The following is a 20,593-nucleotide window of genomic DNA, read 5'->3' on the forward strand; positions in this document are numbered from 1 at the left end:
GGTGAGGGATGCATGTGGAAAAACTTATTTGGTTTGACAAAGTCATAAAGGTGAACTAATTAAAGACAGAGAGGGGGAAACATGTTCTCCCCGCTGTTTTTATAGAACACAAGGAGACGCTTAAGGTTATTGTAAAATACAGCACGGACCTCACCACAAACACTGTGATGCTCATAAGTCTCAATACAAACATGGTGAACACAAAAGGATGGAAATTTGGTTTATTTTTAAAAGCAGCGGCTGTTATTCTGTCTCACAGATCTTGGTTGGCTGACAATTAAAGACTGAACCTTCATCTTGTGGAAATATTTAAACTCAAACCTCCCAAGCACACATTCCACAACATAAGAAGAAATGTACACTTCCTACCAGGTGCGCTGAGGGGATGTGGGTGGGCAACACCCTCCCACCAATCTCCCTCCACTTCGAAACATAAAAGAGATGATTTATACTCAGTTGTCCCTCCAGGCTTCTTTATGGCTGGACATACTCTTTCTTTTTAATCTTGAATTAGAGCTTTTCTGGTTCACATACTTGACTACACACTATGCATCTTACTGGGGGATACCTTTAGAGGGCACACTAGAGAGCTTAGGCGGTTTGCAACCACCAAAATCATAGAGCCCATGCAAGAGACATGGAAGAACAGAAGCAGCAACCTCCAGTCACAAGAAATACAGCCAATACAAAAGAGCTAAAGGCTGCAGTTCATCAAATGTCCACTTAAAGCTGGCTCCAAAAGTACCAGGAACCACCATACACACCTATTCAAAAAGTCTTACCTTTACAGCAAATGGACATACAAATACAGCCTGGTACAAAAAATGGTTTGGTTCAGAAAGCTAATTTCTCCCGTGGCACAGACTGTGTGGGGGATACACTGTAGCCGTTTGCAAGAGGGCAAAGCCTACACTAACTTCACCTCTCCACCTCATATTAGATCGACTTCAGTAAGGTTACGTCAGCTTGTTGGGGCGATGGGTTTCATCCCCCGGACTGAATTCATCTATGACATGGGACAGTATCTGTAAGTGTAACTGTCATGTCGATCTAGCCTGGTAAGTGACAGGCTCATAAGCTAGCTGAGGCAGCAGAAGAGCTTTGGAAAAAACAAACTAACAGCACTGTCCCGATGTCGTCCTCTATACTGAGACATAGTTTTTCCAGGTTTCCAAGTGAACTTCTAAAAGTGTAACTCTATCACCAGCTTTTTGGATAGCCATGTCTGCTGCAGTTTTAACCCTTCTGTTAATGTGTGCTGCATCTTGTCTCTGCCGGACATTAACTCTCAAGGATGTGCACAGTCAACATGCCAATCAGAGTCATTTAGAACAGCGTTTCTCAAATTGCGGTCCGTGGACCACTAGTGGTCCACCAGTGCCTCCAAGTGGTCCACAATGAGCGTGAGGAAATTGTGGGGGTTTTTTGTGCAAGTTGTAGGGCTGCTACACAAATTGATAAAATCTACAAAAATGGGTCCATAAAAGCTGATGTCCCTTCCTGAGTAGTGGAGCTGCTTACATGGCATGTAAACAGGCCTTAAGCTTCCTCAATGTGTGGGCACTTACATCAGGTAAAGCTAGAAAGTGTTGTTCTGGGGCTATTTAGCTCGTGGTGGTCCACGAAATTCTTCTGGGAGGATAAGTGGTCCTTTGTCTGAAAAAAATGTGAGAAACACTGATTTGGAGCACCTGCCTAAGCCTTTTTAGACCAACAACCCCTTTCAGGTGGGACATTTTTCAAAGGACCCTCGCAGTATTGTAACATAGATTAGCATAATAACTATTTAATAATGACTTTTGCAATGATACATCTAGACTACATTTATACTTTCCAAATTAAAAAAAGTAAACTTTGAGAAAATGTTGGCTCCAAGGTTTTCTTTTTTTTTCCTATCGTTGCCTTATGTGAAGTGATAGACATGTCACTATCATCAGATTTGTTCCCCGAAACATAAATAGGTGGAAGTATTGGAAAAAAAAAAGCTGATTTTATTGGTGCAGGAGATCCCAGTTTGTTGACATGATTTTTCAGTGATACATCACACTTTTACAATCGTTTTTAAATGATTCTGTGGACCCCCAAGCAGTGGTTTGCAGACACCTTGGGGTTCTGGGACCCCACTTTAAGAATCCCTGGCCTATGCCATCAATAAAATTCCATTTTAGTCAGAAAAGAATAAGAGAAACAGTGATCACTGCTTGTCAGAGAAATGAAACAGTCGCACATTTTGGTGGACTCACCAAATTGAGTCTGCACACCTTTTGTGCTAGAAACACAAAGACAAACGAAGTAACACATTCTCAGTACATGTGGTCAGCTGGACAGCATGAAAACACATTTCATACAGAGTAAGTAAAGAGTGTGTCACCCTAAAGAAGAGTAGTGTTGGTTAGGTCGCCTCTTCTTTGCAAATATGTGGAGACGAGACGTCATCCAAACTGGGTGTAACTTATTCATGCAGTCAGCGTTTGACACATGCTTGGAGCTCATTTCTAACATGCATCTTCTCTACTTTGCAGACCACTCTAATGAGCATGACACAGAGGAAGAAATTTTCTAAAACGCAGTCAGCCTCTAAGCAGTTTGGATGTTCCCATGGTGATGGTGAGGAAGAATAATGGGCTGGTGCCTCCCACTCACCTGTTTAAGCATTAACTGGCTCTTCAAGGGCAGCGATGGAGCACAGAAGCTTTTGAAGTCAAGACACACATGCACACACCTACACACTTCACTAAGGCCTCACTGCAGCTGAGTAATCTGGGGAGCAGTGGTGTTTGCAGGAAGCTGCTATGTCAGCAGTGAGAGTCAAAGGCTCCAGTTGCAGGTCAGGTTACTAAAGCACTGCTGCTGATTTTCCCATTTACTGTTTTTCACTGTGCCTTTGAACGGTTTTCATCAGTGAGATGTCATATTAATACATCCAATATGTAGTGCATCAAAAACAGAGATGCATCCTGTAAAAAGAACAGCTTTTCCATTGTTTTCACCACATGTCAGGGCTCTCCACTTCCCCTAGAAGCTATTAATGCCAGATTCATCCCCACTCATCCTCTTCTCCTGCCTTATCTTGAGAAATCTGTTGTTCAGATGGTAATCAACACAAATGAATGGCAGAAAACCATTTGGCAGCCTCTGCTGTTAAAATAAGAGGCCAGTATTGAAGTGCCAAAAGCTGACGTTTCTTTAAAGTCTACTTGAGCAAGCTCAAAATGCTCAGGAGACCCAGTATACACCAATCGCCCAGATATGAAATGAACAAAGGTTAAAATAATAGGGAAATTTCCTTGTGACTCAACACAGCCACCAGAGGGCACCACTCTAAGTCAAAAACACCGCAGAAAAGAGTTCACACAACAGAAACATTTCTGGCATCAAACATGATGACGATAGAAGAGCTATCGGTTATGCATCTTTTTAAGAGGCAAATTTTGACTTGATATCACTCTGCACTGCTGTTTCTGAAATTTCTGAAATTTCAGATGCTGGTGTTTGTCAGAAAACATCTTAACCTGTTAAACCATGTTACCGCCCTGACATCTCTCAGGGTTTCCCCAGTTTTTTCCTATGCATTATGGGATGGACAGATCTTCCTTTAACCCTGATTGAAAAAAAGAGGTTGAGGAATATAAAGTCATCAGGATTGAGGGTGTCTTAATGTAGAACAGCGTTACACGCCAGGTGTCACAGCTGCACCTGGGTATTAGTCAGTGTGGAGACAGGTCAAGGGTCAACGATCACAGAACTGACCATGATTTAGGGGGATGTCTCATGTCTGCCAAACCTCCTTCCCCTCTCTCTCATTTTTCATCTTGTGCTCTCTGATTTATTCAGGTCTGAGATGGCACAGAGGGCTTGACTCAGCCTGCTGCCAGACAAAGGCTCCACAGTGCAGTCAATATTATTCAGATCCCGTATCTGCCCTGAGTCCTATGAGATCACCACACAGCTATGTCTGCCTCACAGAAAAGTATTCACACACTGAGAAAGATGCTATTCTGCAAGTGGAGGCTCTGCTTTACTGATGCTGCACAGGCAAGGGTAAAATACACAAAACACACACACACTCACACACACAATCCCAGTTACACACATCCACACAACAGGAGAAAAGAAGCTGCTTTGTTTCCATTTGGGACTTTTCGTGTTAATGAGATTTTGACCGGGGCAGAGCGCTGTCTTCAGTTGTTCACCAGAAAACTAGGACACATTCTCAGAGTCTTAAGGCCGTTGTTTGAGTCTATCCATTATGTAGGGTACAAGTCATTACTTAGGTTGATTTCTTATCGAGGAAGCTTCAGGGAGCCTTTTCATACAACATGACTGTGGATATGAATGAAAAGGGTTGATGTGAATTCTGGCCTGATGCAACATTTAAATCTACAAAAATGAATCATCCCTGACATTATTTGTCTAAAGATTGTATGTGCCAAAGGAGCATGAAGTAACAGATTGATAAGCTAAAAGGTGCAGCAAGTCTGGAGATCACAAAGACAGATCAGAATATATGGCAGTGTAGAAGGAAAAGCCAAGCTCTGATAAATGAAGGATGTGATGGATGTAACAACAGACTTTAGAAAAAAAAGGAATAACTGATTTCTTTTAAAGAAAAAAGGAAGGTGCTAAGGTATCTGCTGCTACACCTGGAGGCAGATCTGTTATTTAAGGGATGGATATTGCTAAGACTTTTACTGGTACCAATGTCACTATCAGTCTCCCTTGTGATCAAATTCTTAATTGATTCCCTTATCAATTCCTCCTGTGAATTTTCTGTATACAAAAAGTAGACTTCACAGTTTTCCTTTGTCAACATTTTACTGAGTTTATAAGTAAATCAATATGACGTGACACTCTTGGTATTTAATGCTGTGACAAATGTTTGGTGGTGCTGCCACCCTTGCATGATGCTACAGTGTTGCACAAATTGCACTTTGCGTCCTTGTTTGTAAACTGAGGCAGAGCTTTGATCACTTCATCTCTCGGCCATTGTCTTGGAAATTCTGCTGCTGACTGACAAGCATGATTGACGTGTGGTAGGTCATGTGACATCAACATAGGTCTGGCCCATAGACTGTATAAAACATGGACGTAGTCTTGCAGACATCACCCGACTGTTTCTGAAATGGAAAATAAAGCACATTGGCTATAGCGGTCATATTGGTAGTGGCAAGGTCGCTTGTCGGTCACATGACCCTCAGCTGTGCCTCTTATTGGGGGAGCTTGCGATCTTAATATCCTCTGAACGGCCGAGTTAGAGAAAAATCCAACCCGTGCAGTGTGTGCCAATAGTAAAATTAGCGACTCAGACAGGAGACATTTTTTTGTCTCTGTAAATAGGTTAATTTATGCTTTAAAAAAAATGTTTTTTTTTGTCTTGGTGTATATGTGACTTCTGGTACTGGTAAAGATCTGACAAGAAAAGCATTAAGCAAAGGCTAATGATGTCAATGGATCAAACCATTTCTAGTTAGCAATACCTATCCTGGCATTTACGACAGAATTTTTCAGGTGTTTTTGATGTTATAAAACAAGAACGTCGTGATCATGACATCACCCATTTGCTTCTGATGCAGAGTTTTGAAGCCATATACTGCTGGATTCAACCTAGCTGCATTCAAGTTTGGATGACGGACAAAGTGTATTGCTTTGTTCAGGGGGGTATCTAGAGTTGACACAGGCTAACAGTTCTTCACAGGAGCTTTAGAAAAACTCCCTGAACACATTCCACATGCTAACTGACATTAAGCATCATAAAATGATGGCACACTATCTGTAAATTATGTTCTGCATAACACAAACAAGTTTACTGTGAACTGTTAACCTACAGGCAAAAATACAACCTCTACACCCTTATATTAACATAATTCATATTTAAGAGCCAAACTCCTGTTGAGTAACAGTGACACTGATAACAGGTTGTTCAAGTCTTTTCTTACTAAGACTCGTATAATCTGCCAAGTCTTCTCAATAAAATTGAAATTTTCCTTTCACTACCTGGGTGCATACACGCTCCAGGCACAGTCATGTTTTACCCTGTGCAACAGAAGTAGAAAACATATTTGGATGTGCCTGTTCACACTCTACAGTCCTCTACTGCAGTGCAGTGTAGGATATCTCCATGGGAACACAATACAAACAGCCGGGCAGAGAATGACCATTGCCTATACACAATGTGTACACCCACACTAAACTGCACTGCACATATCTCAGCCATATGAATCATTGTGATCTCCTCTGCTCTCGAAGGTTATACAGGGGAATTCCACTCTTACAGGGCTGGTCCACAATCATGCATGATTTATAGCTCATGCATGATGAGGCAGACATACATATATATTATTCTAAACTGTATATGTGTGTCAGCATGTCTGCACTCTATCACTAGATCAAAAAAACGTCATAAAGTCTGGTGGAGACAACAAAACAAGAGGGCTTGTGAACTTTTCAGGCATAAATAATGATCATATGGAGGGGAGGTCCCCTGTCCTTATTTCTCATTATCATTACTGGTGTTCAAGCTTGTTACAACAAGGCTGCATTTTTATTCAGTGAAGCGTTTCAGTGCTTCTCTGGAAAGCATTATTACAGACTCATGCTCAGATAAAACATATGAAGATGTTTAAATGAAAGTGAACATTAAAATCTGTTGCCAAAACCATAACTTGTAACTGTAAAAGTGGGATTGACACCACCCTGAGCCACAGGATGAGGTTTTATTGCTATGTGGCTCCTGTTTCCTCATCTGAAACAGCTTCCAACTGTGCGTCCAAAATCAGGACAATGAAAGCTCGACATTTCAGCTGCATGAGCCGCACTTAAAATGGGATGACCCTGGTTGTAAAATGCTGACATAAGCTAATCCTGTAAGAATGATCAAAACTTTAGAGTCATGGCGCATGCACAAACTCTGTTTTTTGGTATGTAAAAATGCAGATAACACCGCCCTAGAGTTGTAAAACTGTTAGACATTAAAAAACTCTTCAATACCACACGCTTCAAAAAGGTGCAATGCTCCTTAATTTTACACCAAAAGTATTGAAAAGTACCAAACCTTTTGAAAAAAAAATTAAAAATCAAGACTCTTCAACCCAAAGCTGGAAAAGAGGGTCACATATCAAAGAGAGAAAGTAACAGGAGTGAGCATCACTAATGAAAACAAAGTGGTGAGACACAATGTATGTTCAGTTGCTTTTTCCTGAATCAGCACTACTTACAGCATGGTTATAAATGAGAAAAGATACTCAAATGTGCTCAGGAGTTCAATTATTTTGGTGCAGTTAGATTTTTACCAGTAATAAATCAAAGTTTAAGATTCTGGCAATGTGACAATCCTACACCACACAATACATGAAAAGGTCTATGACACCAATGCATGCACAGTGAGGTCGCTGACCACTGGCTGGATGACGTCAGTACACAGCATTTTAAATGTGCTCTCTTGCCCTGCTCAACCTTACCCATTAAGGCCATGTTTTAATTCAGCTTCAAACAATTCCTTGCTTAAAATCTCAAGGACCTCATCCACAAGCATCAACACATATTTGTGACATAAAAGCATCATTAATATTTATGTAAATAACTCTCAGGGAAAAATTTGGTTCAAGGAATGGCAAACTTTCTCCTCAAACACACACAGCCTCTTTTCATTCATCTCTCAATGGAACGAAAATATCTGGAAACCTTCAACCATCTCATTAAAGGAAAGACACAGATACTGTGAAGATTTCAGACCTCAGGTTAGAAAAGCAGCTTGTTTAATTTGTGCATCAAGTCCGAGCAGATCACTGTTTTGTCTAAAAAGTTCTCCCATATGCTCAAAAGTAAAACTTCTTGACAATAGCCTTGATTCATCTTATCAGCTGGTCAAAATTCATAGACAATCCCACCATTCTGCTCCATCTCTGCAGGGACAGCCTCTCCCCTCTCACACCCACCTGATGCTCTGCTTCTCACAGTGGAAACTAAACCTCTGTTTCACTGCTGCTCCAGCTGGATTGTTTTTTTTTTTTCTTTTTGCATATTCAGAAGTTTCAGTATTCATGCTCGTACCTGCCTCTCAGTAATCTCACTGAGCTTGATTTCTGAACTCAAGTAACTCCAAGATCATTATCAGTCAAAAGTAACTAAGGAGTGAATAGGTTAATGCTGATCCCTCACTGACTTCACAATTCTTTCTTAGATTATGAAATACTTTAAGGAAAGTAAATTAGAAGCAGCCAATCAAGGTGTTCAAAGAGCACATAAGCATTTGGGCGTTCCCCAGGGATATGTAGTCGTCACTTTGTGTTTTTTCCTGTGGTGTTTACACAAACTTCAAAAAGTCAGTCAATCCAAATTCCAGCATGTGTTTTGTGTGTCTGAGTGAGGATTTCTTCAAACCTGGAGAAGACCTGAACATACTTCCTTCTTTAGACATGCTGTGTACACTAAACACAAAAACTTCCAGATCATCCAAATACTGACAGGGTGAGGAGGGATTGAAAGAAGAAATTCATGGATGAGGAAGTCAGGGGTGATGTTTGTGGCTAAAACTGCCTTTCTCTCACTGGCAACACAGCTTTTAAAAGACAACATGTGGGCAGTTTGTCCCCTTTCAACTAAGCTTAAGTTTCCATTAATGCTATAATCACTGTCACATGTTTACCTGCCTGACAGCTGGCAGCAAGCCTCTGAACAACACTCCAAAGCAGGAGCCTGACACAAACATGGTGGAAATCTCAGCTCTGCACTGGAATTGTTACTTCACATTTAAAACGCTGAGCTGTGTCACAACATGATGTGCTAATGTTGTTATATCTGACTTCACCCTAAGCCCACACGGGGGTGAAATGTGTTTGTTTTCAATTACAATGTGGAAAATGTTGTACTTTGTAGGGGGGGAACTACACCCCTCCCAGAGAATAACACACAGGCAGAAACACATGCTGTATTTCCACTTATTTAAATATAATAGTAGAGTTTAACTACAGAACAGAGGAGCTCTCTGCTGGGGGTGTCCAATATCAAACAGTGTCAGCCTAATCCAGATATTTGACTTGACTGGGGATGAGTCAGATCCACTTTCTGTACAAACAATCCAACTTTAGATGAGAAGCTGGTTTTCTGCCTCTCAAGCAGCTGGGGGGAGACCAAAGCAGAATTATTTATTTTTTAAAGAGCACTGCCATTGTGTCTTCTTAGATGAACATCAGGAGGAAAAACAACAGGGGGAAAGGGGAGTTTTCTCAGACAGTTTCATACAGGACTATACAGGTAAACAAACTGCAAACTGAGAGCAATGAAAAGACTTCGAGCAAGTGTCTCCAGTTAAATCAGGCGTGCAGTCACAGGTGCAAAGGGGAAACACCGTGCATGAGAGGTTGACATGTTTAAAAACCACTAGAATTATCAATTAAAACATACATTTACATTTGCATGCATAAAGTGATCAACCCCTGTAGCATAAAGCTTTGCCCTCCCCATGCCTAACATCTCTTCACTGTGTGAGGCTTAAAAGGAAACTTACATTTCGTGCCTCTTGAGTCCATCCCTCCAGCTTTTCAGTCCATGTGAGAGTTACAGATTTTCAGTGTAGGGCCATGAGTGAATGAGTGTGTGAAGGCGTGTGGGGCCTCTGCTGACAGATACTGTCGCTACATTACAAATCTGCAGGCCGGGGAACTCGAAGGGAAGGCGGCTTCTCTGCAGGGTCCTAGCGTCAGCTGGTGTAAGGAGCGGTACGTAGAGGAGGGGGCGTGTTCTCACAGTTTTTGAATGGAGCGGTCCAACTAAGTCACTTGTAGGGGTGAATGAGATATTTAAAGACTGTGAAAGGAACTGTGAGGACTTTTTAAGCGATGTTGAAGAAGTCTCAATACTTGATCTGATTGCAGTCTACAGTTTTGAATGATGTTTTCAGCACCAAAATAGTTATTTCTAAATGCTATTTCTCAGCTTTTGGGCATGTCAGAAAGGTCCAGATTCATTTAGAGTAGGCTACATCTAATGGTGCGTTCGGGGCAACCCCTAACTCCTATGTTTCCCAGTTGAAATCTCTGAGTTCCGACCTGAAAGCGTTCCAGGCAATTTATGACATTGGTTTGAGCGCAAGAAATTCTGGGATGTATGGCAGAAATTCTAAGATTATTGCTTGGTCATTTCAATTACCAAAGGAGCCTGCAAATTCTTTATTCAAGTGAAATGGAGGAGGGGAAACGGCGCATGAGGTATTTACTTTATATTTCATGGTACATGTTGTTATTTTAAAGTGTATTTTTTGTTGATTAATGCACTGAACGCCAGAGTTGCTGCCAATGTGCAATGTGTGAACATTAGACTAGAAGTTTACACTTGTAGCCCAGTGATGATAGCTCTCCCTCCCTCTATTCTCTCTCTATTAGCTATTTTGTGTTAGCGACACATTTGTCTACCGTCTCGGACACATAACAGATTATAGTTCATAATTGTGTGTGTAAATTGTGACTGCAACGTTTGAATTTACTTTACATTGTTGTAAAGTCTATTTCTCACCATGTGTCACGCACAGCACCAGCATCTATAGAGGCTCCCATATAATTTTGGCACAGATGTGACGTCAAAGTCGTAACTCAGAGTGCATCGATCTGGTACAAGTTCACGGGTCTAAGTTACAAGTTTTTTGCCGTTCCAGGGCATTTTCACGAGTTACAGGTGGGAAATATACGAGTTATGGGTTTCCTTGAATGCACCATAAGTCTATGACAACACCAGTCCTGATAAAGTTTGATAGTGAGTAGAGAGATCCCTGCTAAAAACGATTGCTTGGATTAATTTTGTGGTAATGGTGGACACTGGAGCCAAACTGACAGAAAAAGACAGAAGAATAGAAGAAAGCTAAACATGAGAGAGATAGAGCATGGGCTTAAGGGTAGAACACGGGTTAAACAAAAATACTTAAACAAAATCCACAACAAGTCCATATCTTATAAAGCATTTTGTTGGGTGATGCGTCATGTGTCAAATGTGTCAGGTGCCTAGTCGGGTGCAACAGGTGCGTTAGATGAATTGGGTGTACCAGGTGAGTCGGATCCGTTGTTTGTGTCAGATGCATTGGGTGAGCCGGGTGTGTCCTTGGTTGGGACAGGTGCATTGGGTGAATCAGGGGCGTTGAGTTAGTTGGGTGAGTCAGATCATCTTGTCTGTTGGGTGTGTCTTTTTGGTCAAGTGAGTTTGATGCATCGGGTGTGTTAGGTGAGAATGGTGTTGAGTGAGTCAGATGCATCGTCTGGCCAGATGATTCGGGTGTATTGGGTGAGTTGGGTTTGTTGGGTGTGATGGCCGAGTGGGGTTGTGTCGTGTGCATCAATTCGCCAGGTGTCTCGGGTGAGCTGGGTGTATGGTGTGGGTCAGGTATGTTGAATGCGACTGATGCATTGGGTTAGTCTGATATTTATAGTTGAACAGGGTGAGTTGGGTGAGTAGGGTGCATCTGTTGAATAGGGTATGCTAGGTGTGTCAGGTGAGTCATGTAAATCAGTGCATTTGATGTCTTATTGTATGTATGTATGTATGTATGTATGTACATATATTTCACCAGCGCGCGCTCGGGGGGGGGAAGGACGACTGTGTGCATATGAAGCCTTAAGAAATGAACCTTTTTGTTAACCATTTCACTTATGAGCTCTAACACTTAAAAAAGCTTCATCAAATTTTCAGCAGGTTTTACTTGAACTTTTTACTTACCTGTAATTTTCTCCCAAACTATACAGTATAATCTGAAAATTCTCAGGATATCTGCCAGAGACATAAGGAACAATAATCTATCACAGGAACTTTTTCACCTGTCAAAGATTTTTCAAAATAAATATTAAAACCGACTAAAATCTGTGAGAGATGACAAGATCTTGTAATGGATTCTTGTTTCTCATACCCCTGACTATTATCCTGACAATTTTCAGCAGATTTTACTGTTTAGTTTAGAAGGTGAAAAGGAAAATTCTTCTTGAATTGCATTGAGACATTTTCATATTTTAGTTGTATTCAATGTTTTATTTTTAAAATCTATGACAAATGGTGATTTTTTAATTTAGTTTTTGCAAATTACTGATTTACTGATTGACTGATTAATTAGATTCCCAAACTAAATATCAAGAAAGAGCAGACTGATTTTTTTTCAAGCTTTATTTGCTGTGACAAAATCAAAAATAACATTATTCAAAAGAAGTCTTCAACAACCCTGGATCTTAGTGTGTTAAATAACTTGCAGAACATTTCAATGTGAGTGAATATAATCTCTGGAGCTACAAAATTATTGGGTTATCATTAAAGAATATAAATTATAGTGAATGTAGGAAATTTACGAATGACAGCAGTCCACATCCTAAAACATTTAGTCATCACTCTATTGCAATGAGCTGGAAAATATGAAGCTGGAGGACTTTATCATGTCTCTTTAATCTATTTCTCTTCTGAATTGCACATTCCTTTAGGTTTCTCTTACAGCTGCACAGTGAACTGTATCTAACGGTGACGTTTTAAAATATTTATCCAGACATTACATGGAGGTGATCTGCTAATCTGTAAATTTGCATTCTCACTTTGGTTTTCATTTGCACACAGTTCATTTAAAGTCACACATATGCCTGAAAAAGTCATGCTCACTTCAGATTGTTTCTTGTTTCTTTATGCATTAATTAGTGTAAACTAGAGGGACACAGTAAACCATGTGAAGGAGCTAAACAGGTAAACAAAACTCAACCCCATGAGCTAAAGTAGAAAGATGTTGTATGCTCACTTATCCGTTCCTCCCATCTAATCATTCACACCGATAAAGTGTCATAAATGATAACCTGTTACTACATTCTACCCATTCAGATGCTGGTGCTGCACACTCATAACTAAGAGAGCATAACAAATAAGGCAAAGCCAAAAATCTCCTCTTCATGTTTTAGTACTGTGGCTCTGGTCACACGCGTCCCCATGTGTGGCCTTCAAGGGGCACAGACACACTTCCTCCATCTCTCTGGTTTAAGTAAAGCACAGCGCTTCCGTCTCTATTGCTTACATGCCACACAGCCACAGTTGCGCCTGCAACCATGTAAGAGTTTATCAGTCTGTAATATCTGTGCATAATGTCTCTGCAGCCTCAGGAGTCCACCCCGGTGTGACCAAGATTTGGTTCATCATTAAAGGAGATAAAGAACAGGTTCTCAGCCATGGCAGTGAAACTGTAGAGACGTCCTCCCATCTCTCCCCTCTTACAGTCAGTAAAGTCTCTTGCTCAAGATATGGCAGTATCAACAGAAGTCCGCTTGTTATTAAAACAGTCGGGCCTGTTTCTTAAGCTCATTTCTCTTCCACAGAGCCAGCCGGTCAAAGTCCTCCACGGTCATACCGAACACTTGGACAAACTCCTCTGGGGACAGGTGGCGCTGAGAGATGGGAAATGAAAAAGACATACAGTGTCACAAGTCATGGTTGGATGCACCAATAAAGTGCAGTATCCCTCAGATAAAACACTCAAAAACAAGACCTCAGTTATCAAACAAACCAATAAGGTTATAACAAAAAGCTTTCAATTACATGCATACAGTGACACACATTTTGAGACTGATCCCAAAATTTTAAGACTGTAGTTTATTTTTCACTGTCAAAAATTACAGATGATGAACACAAAATGTTTTTATTGTTAGTTTCATCACAGCAGGTAGTTTATCTTCTGCTGTTACAAAAAAAGAAGACTTATGGTTAATAGCACTAGTTTTGGCTTCTCAAAGGAGAACTTCTCCCCCCCACAACCTTAAACTCCATTCACCTCCAATCTAGCTCTGTCTACATCTTTGGGCAGCCTGTTGCGACCTCTGGTGGTCACAATAAGCGCTTCATATGGATACACCTGCACAGACAGAGAAAACTCAGTTTAACCACATACAGTACGCTAATGTCTCAATGGGGTTATTTTGCATATTGACCTCCTCACATGGAAAGAATTATTAGAATGATCATTTAAAAACTTTACCGTGTATTCAGCTGAGGAGGAAAAAAGAGAGCAAAATGAGTACAAAGTTTAAGACATTGAATTAATTGAGTTAATTTAATGAGTGGTGCATGTTTTACATCCATACTGAATTACCTCTGCTTCCCCAGTTGACCTCGCTGCTGCTGTTGTACTGGTACTGGTAGCAGTCTGCACTCTGAGGCTGCAGGTTGAGACAGAGACAGCAGCTTAGACTAAATAAAAAAATACTAAAATCAAGAGCTTTAGATTTAAAGTCAATATCATAAGACGTATGTGGGCATTTTTTCATTAAATACAGTGTATTGTGAAGTGTTTGGTGCAGTCTCACCCTTTGAATGCCGTTGCGTCCATATCCTGGTAGCGATGCTGACTTACAAACAAAATCTAGACAACAAAGAGAAGTTTGCAGATAAGAAAAGTCAAAGGCTTAAAATTTACATTTATATTAATGAAGTTGCAATGCCACCTCTTTGCCAGAAGATGGCGGTGATGACTAACCAAAAAAATCCTGAAGTTCCAGCTGTGTGTAAATCACACTGGAGCTCTGTTTGTTTAAAATCATTGGACTTAGCAATAATACATCACATATAGCACAACGCTAACACCAAAATGACTCTTACAAATAACTTAAATCAGCCTCAGCTGTTGATGACAGCTGTCCATTCTGAGCCTAAAAACAGGGAATATTTATGAAATATAACTCACCACTATCAGCACTGTTCTGAGATCTGGGAGCTGCAAAATAAACAGGTAATATAGTTTAATGGTATATTCCTTCTTGTAACAGTCAAATATACCACAGCATTTTTATTCTGCTCTGCTTTAAGTTTTGATGAAACTCTTCATTCTGGGAAATTCACAGTCAGGATTTGACAGCCATCTCTCTGGTTAGAGACGCAACAAAGACATTGAAAAGGAGTAAGTTGGGAACCCATCAAGCTCCGGGAGGCACACAAAACATCAAAGGGGCAAGAAGGCAGAAAGAGGCCAGGCAAGGACTGGTTCAGGGAAGAAAAGAAAAGAGGAAAGGAGAGGAAAGGAGAGGAGGGGAGTGAGAAAATAAAAACAACACACAAAGACACTGAATGCTTCAACATCCAATCACACACCACAGCTTGGTTTACACAAGCCTCTTCTGCATTTCAACTGTAGCCAACAGAGTCCTGTTCAGTTTTGTCCCCTCCCATCAGAGAAACAGCTTTAATGAGAGATCTTACTGCTCATAAATAAACCAGGACGTGGGACACCAGCTGTGTGAGCAAGAGAGTGAGATAGATACACACAGAGATGGATGGAAAGATAGAGACATGAGGAGTTAACAGTGTAGAGAAAGGGAGTGTTTTTGGGGAGAGGAGGAGGAGGAGGAAATTTAGTGAAATGTAGGATGGCAAAAGACGTGGAGCGAGGGAGGGAAAAGAGGAGGGAATCACTGAGTGGAGAGGAAAACAGGCTGGCGTAAATAAGTCATACACTAAAATAACACGGAGTATAATCTGTGACGTGTGAAGCTTTGGTTCTAAGAAACAGAAACAACTCTGTTAGCTTCAGGTCACACTTCATCAAACCTGGCACTTCTGCAAAACCAGTTTAGGATCAGTGTGATTAGATATGCCCCCCCTTCACAGACAGGCCACATCTGCTGCTGCTGCTGCCACCGGCCTATGACAGTTTCTGCAGCAGCATATCTTAGCATCTTTACATCTCAATAAACCGCCTCGCCTGCAGCAGCCATGACCCCTCCTGACCTGCATCCACAACCTCCCTGCCCTCTCCTTAAACCCAGATGACAGCAGATACTGAGGCCCATAAAACACCGACATATGATCACAGTGGGAGCAGAGGCACGGCTGCTCATGTGCTTCTACGCTTGAGAGACAAAGAGGGCGACGCATAGGGGGCAGGGAGGATTCTTACAGCCGTTGACGGTGTTGTTGTACGCCGTGGTGCCGTAGCCCGTTGTGTTGAGTGTTTCCTTGCTCCCACTACGAGAATTCCTTGCGCTGCCCCAGGGGTCGTTGTCATAGGAACCAGATCTAGCTTTCATCTCCTCCTTTAGGATCATCCTCCCGATGCCACTCCCAATCTGAGCCGGAGCAAGGAAGAGGAGTCATGAGGGAAAACTGATAATTGAATGTACAGCAAATGCAAGATGGAGGAGGAAACAAATAAATACAAAGGTGGAGAGATTAGGAGCCATACCATGAGAGGTGTATTATTCATGGGTGTTTTTAAGTAGGTAGCTGTCTCTAACCAGACACTAAAGAAGGAAAGAAAGAAAAATAATGAAGCTCTTACTCTTTGAAGACCGTGACTCCAACTCTCTTCATCTCCTCCTGTCGAGAAGCGTCTCCTCTGCACTCGATAGGCTGGAAGAAAAACAGATAAAAGAGATTCCTGTGTATGAATATAGATCTTACAGTTGAGCAAAGTCACAGGAAGTACGAATAAACATGACAACACAGAGTTACAAAATATTCTCTACTTTGATGTGCGGGTGTGTTAATGACTATGACTTCTTAAAGAAACAGTACACACTGCTCTTCTGTGGTGAGTTTGGTCTCAATAAAACGTGAAGGATTGTTCATCACTCTGCAGATCATCCTTCCAAATGTGATCAAATAAAACAGCTTCTTACTCCTAGGGGAACTGGTGTACGGGTAGTAGTCAGACTCTGACTGGGAGTATGGCTCGGGGGAGTAGGTGGACAGCCTGGAGGATCTGAGGATGTCCTCACTGGTCCGGCTTTTGGTTGCTGCGTCCACATGAATGTCTGTGAAGTGAGAGGTCAAGTCAGAGGGGAAAATAAATACAAGATGAAAAAAAGTGATCGAGATCTCTGTTCGAAAAATAGCAGTTGGAGATTTGGAGAACTACACCTATTTGCTTATTTTGTAAAGAACTGGCAGAGAAGATTATTATGCTTAAGTCTCAATGCGAATGTGTTGGTTGATTTTGGCGCCCCCTGTGGAGAGTATGTTAAATCTCCTGTATGTGCAGTATATAAAATTGTCCTCCCTGGGTTCATTAGCTGTGACAACAGGAAAGAAATGGCTGTTTTTTTCCGAGTTCACCTGGTCTGACACCAGCCCATTGCTGCGGTTTGAGGCCATAAAAATGTCAACATTACAGTTTCAGTTTTGTTGCTGTTTCAGTTTTCATAGGTCATAGAGGGGACCTACTGTTAAATACAGCCTGTTTCACAGCTAAATCAAACCTGCTCATGAGGGCTTATCTTTGCTAAAAACAGGAAACAGCTAACCTCTTCCTGTCCTAAAATTAAAAACACAACATGTTATCACCTAAAGCTAACAAATCAACACGCGGTATCTAATTTATTTAATCTTTAAAAAATTTAAACTGTAACTGATTTTCTAACAGGAAGCTTTTTGTCAGCTCTTTAGTGGCTGGAAACAGACACTTCCTGGAGTCTACAACAGCTACACACCAACCTGAGGGTTTCAGTTCAATTAAATTCAAACAAATGTATGAGCCCCTCTGGGGGCAGTTGGTTCACAGCAGCTTTCACACAAAGACACAAATAAACAGTAACATTCTGACAACAGTTAACTGTACTAAGAAGCTGAAATAAAAACTTGAATGAATTCTGCTACTAAGCAGATGATTAAAAAGGAAAAAAGCTTATTAAAAGAGTAAAATGATCAGCCGCACCAAAAGAAAAGCAGCATGTAGCTACCTCATTGCAGAGTATAACTGTATTATTAGTACGATGAGTTTTGCTTCACAAGCATGTAAAACAAAAAGACATCTTCACTGATACATAGAAAATAAAATGTCCAGTGAAAGCCGAATCTCTCAGGCCTTTCTGTAGCTCTCTGTTTGACACCAAGGATCCTTGATCAAAGCTTTCTGTTTAGCCTGCAGTGAGGCTGTGAATTCAAAACCAAGCCAGATCACTATGCCAGGTTTCTGCATGACTGAGAAAAACCTAGAGGTTGGGTAGTTACCTGTAGGAGACAGTAACCTGAAATGAATAAGTTTGGACAGCGCCAAGCTAACAGTTCAGTCCTTAAGTCTCTGAAGTGCCCAAACTCTTTATGCTAGGCTAAGAGATATGTTTTTTGACTCTAGGACCCTTAGCGAGACGGCTGTAAAGTGTGACATGGATTTGTAAGTGTAGCTATTTCCTGACTATGACCTCTAACTTATAGAAGAACTTTGCATTAATTGAAGGGATTAAACATGTGAGTATAAATTAGAGAGATTTGTAGCTGCTTGTTGGCAGGTTTTCTAACCATTTCATGTCTTCAAGCTAGCTTTTCCTCTAGCTTGAAGTACTTGTGCTAAGCTAATCTAATTCATTCTGGCTTCAGCTTTATGTAGGACAGACAGATATCAAAGACGTTTCAATCTTCTCCACCAGCTCTTGGCAAAACAGTAAATAGGAGTGTTTCACAAACTGCGCCTGTAAGCTATCGTGCTGCAGCGTGCTCTGGAGAAAAATGTGTTAATGAATATCACAAAGACGCACAGCGAGAGGGTTCATTTATGCTATGGAGTCATCATATATACCATTCCGGTCAGAGGAGATCAATATTTCAGCCAACAGCAGGAAAATAACCAGCGTTAAAGTGAGTTCAGTTACTGCGCCGCCCCGAGGCACGCAGTCGCTTCATGATGGCATGAGGCGATGATATTGATGCCACTCTGCACTAAAGCACAGTCAATGGGAGTCAATGGGGGTGACATGCAGCCTAATGTCAGATAGATCGCTCCTCACTCTGTTAGCCATTAGCCATGCCAGCCCCGATCCATGATCCATTGAATTCCTATATACATGATACATGACTCCGACGGCAGACATCCTCATCTTTGGGACACACGCTCTTATTAGCCTGACGACACGGCCAAGACGCCACACACTGACACACACTCATTTAGAGAAAATTAGACTGCAGATTGAGACTTCTGTCAGAGGAAGTATGAACACACAGTTTTACATGGAGTGACAGAAACAGACAGAGGGACTGACACTTCACACATGCTAACAGACAAATATGATCAGATTTATTAACAATGAGTGAAACAAGGAGAGGAAGGGGATACTTACAGCAGCATCATCAGCAGGTAAAGTGGAGCAGAAGGTGAAGGGAAGTGATTTTAGTGATTGGTTGCAACAAGAAAGAGGTGAAAGAAGGGAAACGTTATTGGGATATGAGAGCTTTGCTAACCATACAGACAACTGCACAGGTAGCAAATGTGTTCACAGAATAGTACATAACAGGCATTTAATGCGCACAGCAACACAACTTCTCGTGTGTCTGCAGTGGCTTTGGATTTACATCAATCCTGCTTAGTGCTGAAACAAGAGGAAACGATAATCAATAGCTGTTCAGGAAGACATAAAGAACGAGGAGGATCAATGGGACTGAAGCTGAAATGTGTGCTGAATGTCAGCACAGCCACACTGAAAAGTCAGAGGGTGTTTTTATTTGCCATCTTAACCTTTTACTTGAATCTGTGCGAGCACAAAATGTCTTTTCCGGGGACATAATGGCCAGTTATGTACTGATTACAAGCTAGTTGAGACATAGAGAAGTGTTTGAACACAGCTTTGCAGAGCTGACTCCACAAACACACACACAAACAATAACAGCACAGAGGACCATGCAGGACAACAACAAAGATACACTATCCTCCATCAAGAGATCCCCAGTCTTATGACTCTCAGCTGAACATCTTTTCTAGTCTAATTTGACAAGGGGATAGTGCATCTTTTTCTCATGAATGTTTGTACTGGAGCCCGCTGAAGTGCATCCAAGTTTAATGACTTGTTTGAAAAAAAGGGCAAAAATAGCATCTTGTGTTAACTGCACTGCCATGCAGTTTGACTGAACAACATCAAATCCACACAGTTAAGAAATCAGACTCCCCCCTCTCACATTCACACTGTTTTCACCAACCTACAGGCACACAGCTGTCTCCAGATTCAAACACTTACATCTCCTTAAATCACACCAACTGCTCAGCTGGAGACAAAAAAGATGTCTCCAAAGAAAGTATAAATTCCAGTTATCAGACAGTTTCCTTTAGTGCTTCTTTCATTGTTCTGTTCTGCTGAGTTGTGTGTCCTTAGAGTCCCATCAACTCAACACATGTCACGCCTGAGCGCCCTTCACTTCATTCAAGGTCTATTCCAGGCCTATTTGTCCACAAGAACCTGTCATTGCTCCTGGAAGATGCACACAGGAGCAACAGAGTGTGCTTGTGCTTAACACGCAACCTTTTTCCATTTGGATTCAGCTGCTAAAGATTTATGCATTAAACAAAGACTCGTATACCTTCCAAAAGCATTTTAAAGCGCAGACTGAACCCTTTCTGTTTATCCAGTTATGTTATTGATGGCCTCAATTTCGGTGATAATTGGAACATCAATAGGACTGATTCACAGGGGGCTGGTGTAACACATCAATAGGTCAGTAAAAGAAACATCTACGGCGAGTACTCAAGCACAGCATGGCTAAAGTAACAAGAGGACAGGCAGGCTAAGGCGCGGCTAACTGCACTGTACCCGCTCTGGAATAGATGGGAGGCTTCCTGTAGATGTTGGGGTCTCCTGTGGCTGAGGAGAGAAGAGGAGATGGAGAAGTGAAACGTGGA

At 41.4% G+C, this 20,593-nt stretch overlaps 2 protein-coding genes across 6 annotated transcripts in view; both read right to left on the reverse strand.

Annotated features, from left to right (window-relative positions):
• Positions 1–9,735, reverse strand: part of afap1l1a (actin filament associated protein 1-like 1a) — a 33,355-nt gene extending 23,620 nt beyond the window's left edge. The window contains exon 1 of the mRNA XM_074674104.1: positions 9,506–9,735. Coding sequence (XP_074530205.1) covers positions 9,506–9,527 — 22 coding nt within the window. The 5' untranslated portion in view covers positions 9,528–9,735. The remainder of the gene's footprint in view (positions 1–9,505) is intronic.
• Positions 9,736–12,150: 2,415 nt separating this feature from the next.
• Positions 12,151–20,593, reverse strand: part of ablim3 (actin binding LIM protein family, member 3) — a 56,159-nt gene continuing 47,716 nt past the window's right edge. For 3 of the 5 annotated variants that reach the window (XM_074673831.1, XM_074673830.1, XM_074673828.1), the window contains 10 exons: positions 20,505–20,555; positions 16,611–16,745; positions 16,271–16,341; positions 15,890–16,058; positions 14,681–14,710; positions 14,304–14,359; positions 14,090–14,156; positions 13,976–13,986; positions 13,772–13,852; positions 12,151–13,388 (listed from right to left, as the gene is read on the reverse strand). In XM_074673831.1, coding sequence (XP_074529932.1) covers positions 13,275–13,388; positions 13,772–13,852; positions 13,976–13,986; positions 14,090–14,156; positions 14,304–14,359; positions 14,681–14,710; positions 15,890–16,058; positions 16,271–16,341; positions 16,611–16,745; positions 20,505–20,555 — 785 coding nt within the window. In that variant the 3' untranslated portion in view covers positions 12,151–13,274. The remainder of the gene's footprint in view (positions 13,389–13,771; positions 13,853–13,975; positions 13,987–14,089; positions 14,157–14,303; positions 14,360–14,680; positions 14,711–15,889; positions 16,059–16,270; positions 16,342–16,610; positions 16,746–20,504; positions 20,556–20,593) is intronic. The other 2 variants (XM_074673832.1, XM_074673829.1) reach the window with 1 other exon arrangement.

Source organism: Halichoeres trimaculatus, unplaced genomic scaffold (genome assembly GCF_033239565.1).
Source record: "Halichoeres trimaculatus isolate MK-OKI-2021-1 unplaced genomic scaffold, fHalTri1.1 fHalTri1_scaffold_7, whole genome shotgun sequence".
Classification (NCBI taxonomy): domain Eukaryota; kingdom Metazoa; phylum Chordata; class Actinopteri; order Labriformes; family Labridae; genus Halichoeres; species Halichoeres trimaculatus.